The 13,122-nt window shown below is 37.7% G+C and overlaps 1 protein-coding gene across 4 annotated transcripts in view; it reads left to right on the top strand.

Annotated features, from left to right (window-relative positions):
• Positions 1 to 13,122, top strand: part of BTBD8 (BTB domain containing 8) — a 104,311-nt gene that overhangs the window by 52,564 nt on the left and 38,625 nt on the right. For all 4 annotated transcript variants that reach the window (XM_054531162.2, XM_024237260.3, XM_054531172.2 and 1 more), the window contains 2 exons: positions 6,320 to 6,400; positions 8,032 to 8,128. In XM_054531162.2, the coding sequence (XP_054387137.1) occupies positions 6,320 to 6,400; positions 8,032 to 8,128 (178 nt within the window). The remainder of the gene's footprint in view (positions 1 to 6,319; positions 6,401 to 8,031; positions 8,129 to 13,122) is intronic.

Below are 13,122 nucleotides of genomic sequence, written 5' to 3'. Positions count from 1 at the left end.
AAATTATTAGCATTGTGGCATATAAAGCTGTTGGAAGGCTAAAGGGGATTAAGGAATTTTACTTTAAAAAATTACATCTTTTAGGAATTTGTATATTGAAACAATACACAAAACAAATTCCAGTTTCCCATTAACTTACATTGTAAACCTGGGCAGATGTTTCCATGAGGAGTGTGGTGTCACAGAAGGATCATAAACCTTGGTGTCCTTACAGGCAGTAATATATCCAGTCCTAACTTGTTATATGACTTTGGGGACCTTCCTTAACTTTCCTCAGCTTCCTGAGGTGGTTGAAAGTATTAAATGAGATACAGTAAGGAAAGAAACTGGCGTAGTATGTAGTGCTCATTAATATTGACTGTTCTTTCTTTCTCTAAATTAGATTGTTCTCATTTTCTAGAGAGAAAAGGGTTCAAGTGAGGGCCTTACCCAATACCAGGACAGCAATGCTTACTTTGCATAACCAGCAGGTTCTTTTGGAACTGTGCCACTGTTGCATGTCTGCAGGATGTTTTCTATCAATAGATTCGAAGACAATCCTGTCTGTCCTTACAGAAGGAACCACCATATTTTTAGTGAGTTAGTAATTCGCCAGATACTGAGAACATAATACACATAGTATTTTTCAAGAGGAATTGCCTTCAATAATTTTGAGTGTGGGGACAGCAGAATTCTATAATCTGGCCGGGCGCGGTGGCTCACGCCTTTAATCCCAGCACTTTGGGAGGCCGAGGCGGGCAGATCACAAGGTCAGGAGATCGAGACCATCCTGGCTAACACGGTGAAACCCCATCTCTACTAAAAATACAAAAAATTAGCCGGGCGTGGTGGTGGGCACCTGTAGTCCCAGCTACTCGGGAGGCTGAGGCAGGAGAATGGCCTGAACCCAGGAGGCGGAGCTTGCAGCAAGCTGAGATCACGCCACTGCACTCCAGCCTGGGCAACGGAGTGAGACTCCGTCTCAAAAAAAAAAAAAAATTCTATGATCCTATTTCCATCCATGCCCCAGAGTTGGGGAGTGGAAGGATATAGTTGGAAGGAAATTTTCCTGCTCTAGTAGACAGAAAGGGAAAATTTTCCACATACTATAACGTAAATTGAACCACAGCCAACACTTCCGTGAAGGAACTCCACTTGTTTCATTTTATTAATTAAAAGTCTTCCAGTGGTGTTTGGGCTTTGGAGCATAAATTTGGATTTTCCTATCTCCCTTGGGAGATCCCTGGGGTTGCCCTGGCCTTCAATATAAGTTTTGAAATATAAATGAGATGTATTTCTGTCCTGACTAAAATCCTTCAGTGTCTTCTCATTACAATTAGAATTAAACCCAAACTCTTTACCATGACCTACAAGACCCTCCATGATCTGGCCCCTGGCCTCCCTCTAGTTTTGTACCATTCTTACCTGCATTTGTGGATCTTTCCTCCAATAAGTTCATTCCTGCATCAGGGCCTTTGTTCTTTTGGCTTCCTCTGCCTACGAGTTTTTCACCTATTATTTTGCATGGCTGGCTTCTTCTCATGCTTGAAATCTGAGATCAAGCATCACCTTCCCAAACTGTTTCACCTAATATAGCTACAGACCGACTCCTCAGTTACTCTCTGTTATATTATCCTATTGTGTTGTCTTCATGGCACTTTGACTATCAAAATTATCTTTTTAATATTGTCCATGTCCTTCCACTAGAATGTTAAACTTCTTACATCTACAAAGTTTAGAATGAGCCTGTCATTCAAAAATATTAATTATGAATGAACAAAGAATGAATGAATGAATGGAGTCTCTGTGTCCCCTTAGCCCACACACAGGGCTCCACATAGGAGCCTGAAACTTTAGAAAGTACACATGAAACAGAGATGTTATGTTATGTTGTGTTGTGTTGTGTTGTGATGACAGAGTTTCACTCTTGTTGCCCAGGCTGGAGTGCAATGGCGTGATCTCGGCTCACTGCAACCTCCACCTCCCGGGTTCAAGCGATTCTCCTGCCTCAGCCTCCTGAGCAGCTGGGATTACAGGCATGTGCCACCATGCCTGGCTAATTTTGTATTTATAGTAGAGACGGGGTTTCTCCATGTTGATCAGGCTGGTCTCGACCTCCTGACCTCAGGTGATCCACCCACCTCAGCCTTCCAAAGTGCTGGGATTACAGGCGTGAGCCACGGTGCCCGGCCTTATTTTATTTATTTTTTTGAGACAGTCTTGCTCTGTCACCTGGGCTGGAGTGCAGTTGCACGAACTTGGCTCACTGCAATCTCCACTTCCCAGGTTCAAGCAGTTCCCCTGCCTCAGCCTCCTGAGTAGCTGAGATTACAGGCGTGTGCCACCTCACCCAGATAATTTTTTATTTTTAGTAGAGACAGGTTTTCACCATGTTGGCCAGGCTGGTAACACAGATTTTAGTAGTCTGCATTCATGTTTAGTCTCTGATCTTAGATCTTTGTCCTAAAATCGGTTTTTCTTTTTTCTGAATACATGTAATGTTTTCATCTCCTGTAAGCTTTTATTCTGATTACATTTTAATGGGAATAGTGCTTTAAATCTTTCCATTTAAACTATGGGCTATTGAAACAATTAGTTGCTTTTCTAGGCCAGTTGATCATGTCTTTATAAACACGTTTAGTAAAAAATACAATACAAATGACTTAAAATATAATGAGAATGCAGCTTAGTAAAACATCTCTCAGGACAGCAGGAAAACTATTTCTTACCCTTTTTATAGTATATATATTGATATATAGGTTCAAATGTCTAGATTTTGCTGTTTATTTTAATATGACTTATTTTTATTTAGTCATTATCTTTTGCTTAACATATCAAGTATTTTTTAAGAAACTATTATTTCAACATAAATAGCCAATTCTTATTAATGTTGATAAGAATCGTTCTTGAAATTCTGAGGAAAAGTATATAGAGTATTACACATTCAAGTAATTATGCTAGTGTTTTAGCAAACTACAGATAATATGCTTAATTATTCTGAGATTAAATATTGTCATATCTGTAGTACATAAATGAGAACATTTAGATATTTGACTTTATTTCCCAAGTATTAAAGATGCAGAATTTTGAATCAGCAGAAACTAGTACTTAGCCATGGTAGGGGTCAGTAAATATTTATTTAATTAATGGAAAAGTATTTCTGTATTTTCAATTTAGTCTCCCTCTGAAGGTTTGAGAAGATGCTGTAAGTGCCCTAATAAGCCATTCGTTAAACATTTATCAAACATTTATTGAACATATATTATTTAAGGCCATAGAATCAAAGCAAACACCTTTCTGATTCCTGCTTTCTGGGGACTCCACTTATTTTCTTCTTTTTTTTTCTTTTTCTTTTTATGAACCTGCCATTGAGAACATAGCCATTTGTTTTCTTCTTGCCTTCCTCGTTTTGTTTCTTTAGCAGATATTAGGTACTATGCTTAACAAACTGTAGGGATCTTGCCAGCACTGTCCAGATCATGATTCTACTGCAGAGGTCCAGTATTATGTGGGGAAAGGAAATTCTTCTGATCCTGGGGGTATTGAATCATTGCTGACATTCTGCTGTTATCAGAGATACAAGGATAAATGGCACGACCCTGCCCTTGCAGAACACAGTTCAGAAGGAAAGACAGATGTGTAAACAAAAATACTGCAAGTCAGTTTGATAAATGTGATAATGGAAGTGTGTGTAGTATACTGCTTCAGAGCCCAGGCTTTCGATTCAATCTGCCTGGATTTAAATTCCAGTGCATTTTGATCTTGGGCAATTTACTTAATTTCAGTTTCTTCATGTATAAAATGAGACTGATAGTAGTATCTGCTGTAGAGTTGGTATGGTAATTAAATGAGCCAATAGCATTCAGAATACTTACTAGCTCAGGGACTGGCTCATAAGTTCTCAATAGATAATTGTTGTTTTTAACATTCAGTATTTTTTTTTCACCTTGGGTACATTAGGAAACAATCAGGGATAAAAAGCCACATGTCTTGTGTCTGAAAGATAAAATAAGTGGAGAGGGAAAGCATTTTAAGCAGAGTGAACGGTATGTGCTAAGACATAGATGTATAAGGAAGTGTAAGTAGCTCAGGTATAGAAAATGAGTAAGTTCAGTTATCTTGGAACAGCTGCTAGAGAGGGAGAACTGGAGGTCAGATGATAAAGGAATTTGGACTTTCTTTTATGGGCTTTGGAGAATAATTGAAGAGTTTTATTAGAGTTTAAAATAGAATAATTGAAGAGTTTAAGCAGGATACTATATCGTATATTCATTTTAGCAAAGTCACTCTAATAGCTATGTGGGAAATGGGATGCAAGTGGAAGATTCCAGGCAGGAAACCTGTATGAGAGGATACGGTCATAGTACAGATGGGAGAAAATAAGAGGCTGAACCAGGGCAGTGAAAGAGGCAATAGAGAGCAGAGGCTGAACTCAAGAAATTCTGGAAGGTACAAATGATGGACAGGACATAGTGAGGGAGAGGACTAAGATGAACCTCAGGTTCTGACTTAGGCATATAGATGAATAAGGTCTGTTGGAGTCTTCAAGGGGTGCAGTAAATAGCGTACTTCCTTCCTGTTCAGAGTAAGACAAAATAATCAGTAAGTGAAGTAAGAAAACATTTCTTTTATTACAGATAAAAACTGTTAAAGCAGTACAGGTTGAGTGTCCATTATCTGAAATGCTTAGGATCAGAGTGTTTCAGATTTTTTCAGATCTTGGGATCTTTGCATATGTAATAATGAGAAATCTTGGGACTTGGGGATGGGGATGATGCCTAAGTCTAAACACAAAATTTATGTTTCGTATACACTGTCAAATTCAAAATAAAATATAGAGACAAATCTCTAAATTAAATGTTTTATTTGAGAATCATAGAATTACAATTCAGAGCCTACACACAGACTGCTGTGATCTTCCGTATGTCTGAAGAGCAATGAGAGGTTGGGGGTTTTACTGGAGAAACATGTACTGTTTGGAAAGAAAGCTCATTGGCACTAGAGAAGCTTTTGGGAGCTGGCAAACTCTGATTTGAGTGAAGGCGGTAGGTAAGACTAGTCAAGGCAGGTTGTTTCAGCAGCTACTAGGTAAAACAGTTCTTAGGGTTACAGCAGGCTGTTTCTGCAGCTGGATCTGTGGAAAATTCAATTCTTCAAGCAGATGCTATGTACCCCAAGTGCTTCTGCCCCCCACAACTTGACTCTGATTTAGTTGGGTATGAAAAGAATGATCCAATTTGTATAATCAACTTACACAACACCTTGTAGCCTGAAGGCAATTTTATACAATATTTTAAATAATTTTGTGAATGAAACAAATTTTGTTTATATTGAACCATCAGAAAGCAAAGGTGTCACTATCTCTCATAAAATGCTAAAATTTTGTAGCATTTTAGATTTCTGATTTTCAGATTAGCGATGCTCAACCTGTAGAATGTGCTCTAATGCAAGAGCCAAAGTTGGCTTGCTTACTGTATCCCTCTGAAACAGCCCACCTGAGAGAAAGTTTGAATCTGCATGGCAGATGTACTTCTTCTCCATCACCTCTTCCCACTGGTTCAGCAGAGAAGAAAGGAGAACATATATCAGATGACCTTTTATCTGGAGTTCCTCCCAACTGATAACCAGTGGTTGTCCACCAACCACATAATTCACTCCCTTTAGTACAGAGGAATAGAGGCTGGAGTAAGATGCAAGACGCTATACAGCAGTGCTCTCAACAAGATGAGAATAACAGAAAGAGGACTAAGTTTGGCGTGGGGAGTAAGAAGAAGGTCATGAATTTAGAGTTTGAGACATGGCACTCAATTGGACATAAAGGTTATCATTCCAAACTACCTCTTAAGTCATGCCTTTTCTTTTTCATCTACATAGTGAGTACGTTGGCCAATCTTAGAGCCACTGACAGGTGTTACAAATTAAGAAATGTGTGCAGCATAACAAGAATCTTCCTAGTGAATAGATTTGTGCATTTGAGGCTTTAAGCAAGACCAGAGGGCGTTTGTTGAAAGTGCTGAGAAGAGGATTTCTTAATGAGACAGAGGTTGGACAGTGACTAGAAGTGTTTTCTAACTTTAAAAGTCTATGGTAGAAGATGCTCAATAAATAATGATTTGATAACATACGAATAACATTGTATAACTTATATAAAAATCCATTGTTGTAGTTCTGTTTAAATTAATGATATACCTGCATGGATGTTATTTGAAGAATATATTCTTCAGGTAAAAGGAAGATTAGAAGATCATCTTGGCTCGAAGTTTATGGGAAAATAGAATGAATCATTGATATCAGTTAAACCTTAATTATTTCTGGATTTGAGTTTTCTTTTATTTTTCAGTATAAGCCATGTAGAACTGAATGTTATGATGCATTTTATATATGGAGGAACTCTGGACATTCCAGACAAAACTAATGTTGGGTATGTATTCCTTTTTAATAATTTAAAATGTAAAAGAGTTAGGTTCTGCTTTGTTGAGCTGTGTTGCAAAGTGTTAATTAAGTAGAAACTTTGCTTTTTATAATTTATTTTACTATATCTTCAGTATGTTTTGAGAACATCTAAAAACAATAAGCAAATCACCTTATTTAGAAGAAAAGGTGACTTATCAACTCACAGTAATAAGATTGAGAACAGTCTTTATTAGACTTAAATTTAGAAGAAGCTATAAATTATGGTTTATAGATCAATAAATTGATTAAACTTTTATCAAACTTTGAAAATTACTACTTTTTAAATTTTAGGATATCTTTTCTAAACAGCAAAAGAAAAGAAAAAACATATTTAAGAATGTAGCAGCCGGGCACAATGGCTCTCGCACTTTGGGAGGCTGAGGCGGGCAGATCACAAGGTCAAGAGATCAAGACCATCCTGGCTAACATGGTGAAACCTCGTCTCTACTTAAAGCTGGGCATGGTGGTATGCACCTGTAGTCCCAGCTACTCGGGAGGTTGAGGCAGGAGAATCGCTTGAACCTGGGAGGTGGAGGTTGCAGTGAGCCAAGATCGTGCTACTGTACTCCAGCCTGGTGATAGAGCGAGACTCTGTCTCAAAAAAAAAAAAAAAAAAGAATATAGGGCATTTGCCAGGCGCGATGGCTCACACCTGTAATCCCAGCACTTAGGGAGGCAGAGGCGGGAGGATAGCTTGAGGCTAGTAGATCGAGATCTGCCTGGGTCTGTAGCAAGACCCTGTTCTTGGGGGAAAAAAAAAAAAGAATATAGGGCATCCTAAAGACCAACAACTGTGATTTTTAAATGCGCTATAGTGAAATACCATCTAAGCTTCTGAAATCCTACTTGGGAGTAAAATTTCACCGTGCTCTTTTAATTTTCTGGATGTCTTCCATTTTCTTGCTATTCTAACATCAGACAAATGAAAGCTACTTTTTTAATTTTAAAAATTATTTAGTCCCTTTAATTTTAAACTGAATAAATATGTTTTTCAGGAGAACATACCATGAGTCCCAGGATTTACTACTAAGGTTTTATCCCTTGGCAACCTATACAAAATTTTATCATTCTTTCAAAGCTTGTAGGCTTCTTAAGTACTTAAAGTATGTGTAGGTGTTCAGAAATACTTGTCAAATGAAAGAAGCAAAAGAAACTCTGGTCATTGGATGCTGTCTCCAATCTTAGGGTTATTTGTAGACATTTTCAATATGATAAGACATTAGTGAATTGTCTCCCCGCCCCTGCCAAGAAACTTTTATTATACAAATTTGTTGCAGAGAGTTTTGTAACTTTTACAGCCTTTAAAGCAGTTTCTTGGATTTTGTTCTGTATGTCACTTAGTATATGAAGGGAATTTGAGACATCTCCAGATTTATTTCTTGTTCTCTACTAATCAAATCATGTGTCAATGCTTTCAACTTTTGGCCTATGCCCTGTTTATAATCCATAAAGGGTATATATTATGTAAGGCAGAAAATTAGAATTAAAATATTTCAGATTATTCTTTTTTTAAAAGACTATATATTATCAATAAATTAGTGTGTGTTGTGCCTTGATTTTTAAATTGGAGAATTAACAGTGCATCTATTTTTATTTTAGTCAGATACTCAATATGGCTGATATGTATGGACTAGAAGGATTAAAAGAAGTAGCAATCTATATTTTAAGAAGAGATTACTGTAATTTCTTTCAGAAGGTAATTATTGAGCCTCAGAAATCTTTTATCCAGTGCATTGTCATCCATTATTACCTACTAGATTTTTAACTCTGATAGTAATAGTGCTTTAAATATTTAAAATATTAAGTAAATTTAACTAATGAGAACTCCAGTTGAGAAATAATACATATGATCTGCTTGCAAAAATCAGAAACTAATTCAAATAATTTTAAGTAAAACAAAATTGATGGGAGGGCAGGGATTGAGTAGGAGTATCCTGTATAATTCAAAGGTGCTCAGAGTTTGGAACTAGGAGAAAGGAAGTTAAGAACTAAGGTTACTTTCCCCATTTATCAAAGGGCTACACAGTGCTTTATTTGTTCTTACTCCTGAAAGTGTACTCCTTCTTTCTACCACTTCTCTTTATAGCAGGGACTTGGGGTGGAATGTAGTTCTCTTATGCCAGTCTCTTCAGGTGACTTATGGATACTAACTAATTTTAATTTTAGTTACTGCAAAGGTAAGTTAAATGTCTAAAGAAAGATCTCATACTATGCATTTTGAAGCCATTCATATATTATTCTTAGATTATCCATTGTTTTAATACATTCTGCGATTGTAGGTTTTTATTTTCTTATTTATGCTTTTCCATGTTTTTAAAATTTTCTACAAAGAACATGTATTACGTTTATAATCAAGAAAAACAAATCTAACTTTTTACATTGTATTTCTCTCTTACTGATGTTTGAAGCAATAATATGCATTGTGTGAACTCTAATTAGGTGGTTTTAATAATGCTTAAATTTAGATTTTTGTTTCGGGTAGGTCTTTTTCTATCTCCCTACAAGTTGTAGCTGCGGAAGCAGCCCATGTGCTAAACGAAAGCCATAAACAATTGGGTCTAGTACCACGAACACTACCCATCCCACAAGGTTTACTGAGAAATAGTTAACCCTTCAACTTCCTTTAACGAACCATTCACTTCAGCCTCTGTAAATAAGGGACTTGGAAGAAGGAGGGCAGCTGGTGGTGTCCTCAGCTTTGTAGAAAGTGAGGAATTCTAGTGAAAGGTTCTTCCTTCATATATCTCCCTCATATTTCCAACCAAGTGAAAGTTAGGGGGATCCAAGTAAATCACAAAGATTAAAGCTAGAGAATATCTGCAATGAGGAGATGATGTCTTCTCATCCTCTAGATGAACGTTAACCATATCTGTAAAACCATCCGACCCTGGAGCTTCTATCAAAGATGAAGAGAAAGTGGTTAAGAAATTTCTTAGGAGAGCTTGGAATATGTCTGAGAAGCCAGTGAGAATGTACTTGAGTGAGGAGATTTCTAAAGAGAGAAGGCTTGCTGGAGAAGCCAAAACTAGCCTTGGTATAAGGGACTACAGTTATTGTCAAACAGAGAAAAAAAGTATGAGGAGTCCACTCTGCACCCCCGTTACACATGGTCCACAGTGAAGGAGGAGGACCTTAATGGTTTCATGAAAATTAGAGGAGACTGATACAGGGCTAGATGACACTGTGTCCCACTTTGGGAGGTATTGTGCATCACGAGCCACTTGAAGAGTTCTTACCCACAGGGAGGCCAGGTTGAAGCTTGATCTGCCACTAAAAGAGCCATTATATCAATAAAGGCCCTCCAGTATCTGAATTAGAACAAAGCTAAGGACATCTCCCTACTATCATCTTGGTCTCTGCTTAATTACATAAGGTGACCAGAGCCATCTATAGTTTTCTTCCATACGAATTTGACCCAGAAAATAGAGGAGCAGGAGATCAGACCATGCTCTACTCCCTATTTCATGTCTCAACCATAAATCTAGTCAGCAATGGGGAGGGAAAGATTTAAATCAGATACGATGAAGAAATAGGTGTTAAAATAGTACTGTGCTGAATTTCAATAACAATAGTATCCAGAAACTATTGGAATCTGCCTACAGTTTCATTAAGGGATGGGAAAAAGGGGAGATTTGACATAGCATGGTTGAAAGCATTAGTTGGGAAAATAAAAAGTCTCATGTTAGTATCTTCTCTGAGCTGAGATTCTTCAGTAAGCCAGTTAAAGCTTATTTAAGAGCCTTAAAAGTTGTAAAAATAATCTTATGAGTAGTCTTTGGACCATTGCCTCTTTTTTTTTTAATATGTGGATGAGTATATGTGGGTTATATGCAGCTTCTTGTATTTTACTTTAAATAATTCACTTTATTTTAAAAACACAAAAGACATATTTGTTTATATTATTAATAAAACAACAGAAAATGGAGTTTATTTTTAATTATCAGTATGGTATTTTGTTGAAAAATTTTTTTGCTTTTATTTATGTATTTATTTATTTATTGAGACAGAGTTTTGCTCTTGTTGCCTAGGCTGGAGTGCAGTGGTACGATCCTGGCTCACTGCATCCTCCACCTCCCAGGTTCAAGCGATTCTCTTGCCTCAGCCTCCCGAGTAGCTGGGATTACAGGATCGTGCCACCATACCCAGCTGATTTTTTGTATTTTTAGTAGAGACAGGGTTTCACCATGTTGGTCAGGCTGGTCTTGAACTCCTCACCTCAGGTGATCCACCCATCTCGCTCTCCCAAAGTTCTGGGATTACAGGCGTGAGCCACTGCGCCCAGCCACTTATTTTAATATTGTCTATTTTGCTGTGGTAATAGATATTTGAGAGAACAATTTCTGGTTTTGTTGACCTAATCCTTAAAATTTTTGCTTTATATTTCTTAATGTATATTTTTATAAATATACTTTTGAATATATATAATTTTGAACTTTTAGTTTTTTTTTTTGTTTGTTTGTTTTTTGAGATGGAGTCTCCCTCTGTCACCTGGGCTGGAGTGCAAGTGTTATGATCTCAGCTTACTGTAACCTCCACCTCCCCGGTTCAAGCGATTCTCCTGCCTCAGCCTCCCCAGTAGCTGGGACTACAGATGCGTGCCACCATGCCTGGCTAATTTTTATATTTTTAGTAGAGATGGGGTTTTACCATGTTGGTCAGGCTGGTCTCGAACTCCTGACCTCAGGTGATGCACCCGCCTTGGTGTCCCAAAGTGCTGAGATTACAGGAGTGAGCCACTGTGCCCAGCCTTAGTTCTTAATTATGCAATTTTTTGGCTGTGACTTAAATATCATAAACTTTTATAACAATGTTATACAGTAATACAAATATGGGTATAATGTGATGGGCAACCGGCCCCAGAACTCCTAGCAAGCTAGCTTCAATAATTTCATTAGCTTCACAATCCTGCCTTTTACACAATTAAACATTTTGGACTTCATTTATAGGATTTTGGTAGGCTTTACATTTTTTTTTTTGTCACCAATTAAAAATATACTTTAGGCCAGGCGTGGAGGCTCATGTCTATAATCCCAACACTTTAGGAGGCTGAGGTAGGAGGATTGCTTGAGCCCAAGAGTTTATGACTAGCGTGGGCAACAGAGATCTTGTCTCTACAAAAAATTTAAAAAAAATTAGCCAGGCATGGTGGGATGTGCCTGTGGTCCCAGCTACTCAGGAGGCTGAGGTAGGAGGATCACTCGAGCCCAGGAGTTTGAGGCTGCAGTGAGCCATGGTCACACCACTGCATTCCAGCCTGGGTGACAGAGCCAAACAAACAGAACAAAACAAACAAAAATATATATATATACACACACATACACACACACACACATATGTATACACACACGTATATGTTTTATATAACTTAATGTATCTCCAGTTATCTCAAAGGGATCTTAATTGTTTAAATTGTTAATATGCAAAGCAAAATATTTACATTCAATTTCTTTTTTGTTGTTGTTTTTTTGAGATGAGTCTCACTCATTCAGTCACCCAGGCTGGAGTCAAGTGGCGGGATCTCAGCTCACTGCCACCTCCACCTGCCTCCCAGGTTCAAGTGATTTTCCTGCCTCAGCCTCCTGAATAGCTGGGATTACAGGCATGTGCCACCATGCCTGGCTAATTTTTGTATTTTTAGTAGAAATGGGGTTTTGCCATGTTGGCCAGGCTGGCCTTGAACTCCTGACCTCATGTAATCCACCTTGCCTCGACATCCCAAAGTGTTGGGATTATAGGTGTAAGCCACTGCACCTGGCCTACATTCAGTTTTTTTAATACTAATATAATACTTTTAGGAGAGGGGTATTAGAAAATCAAATTAATAGCAGTTCATAAATAAAGAGTTGGAAATCACTGACCTTGCCAGAAGGACTATGCTGGAGACATTTCCAAAGAAGGTTTTGCTCTTCTCTGAGAGAGGAGATCTTTAGAAATACACATTTAGAGACTAGATATACAAATTGGCTGTTTGATGGTCTTTATTAAGTGTATAAAGAGAAATTAAACTCTTCAACCTAATTGAGAAATCAGTGTGCTTAGAAACATCCAAAACATGAAAATACATGGCATGGGCAATACATAGCAAAGATATGTAACAACAAGAGAAGTGAGTTGTTTTCACTACTTGTATCTACCTTTTATTTGTTTTCATTTATTATTTCTGTATATGTGCTTTAAAAAAATACCTTATGTAGGCCGGGTGTGGTGGCTCACGCCTGTAATCCCAGCACTTTGGGAGGCCAAGGCGGGTGGATCATGAGGCCAGGAGTTCAAGACCAGCCTGACCAACATGGTGAAACCCCATCTCTACTAAAAATACAAAAAGTTAGCCAGTCGTGGTGGTTAGCGCCTGTAATCCCAGCTACTCAGGAGGCTGAGGCAGGAGAGTCGCTTGAACCCAGGAGGCAGAGATTGCAGTGAGCCGAGATCGCGCCACTGCACTCCAGCCTGGGAGACAGAGTGAGACTCTGTCTCAAAAGAAAAAAAAATACATTATGTAATTATGATCTAATTAAATTCTTCTTATCTGAGATCAATATAGGGCCTCTCATTGCACAATTACTTTAATTTATATTTATACATTAGGAAGCAGATTAGACCATGTTGTATTGCAATGTGATATGCTAGAAATTATTATACCACTTTGGCTTTAAAAAAGATATTTAACCTAAAATAAATTAGAATAAAAAT

The sequence above is a fragment of the Pongo abelii genome, chromosome 1, assembly GCF_028885655.2.
Source record: "Pongo abelii isolate AG06213 chromosome 1, NHGRI_mPonAbe1-v2.0_pri, whole genome shotgun sequence".
Lineage (NCBI taxonomy): Eukaryota > Metazoa > Chordata > Mammalia > Primates > Hominidae > Pongo > Pongo abelii.
This window is presented reverse-complemented; position numbering and strand designations above follow the sequence as displayed.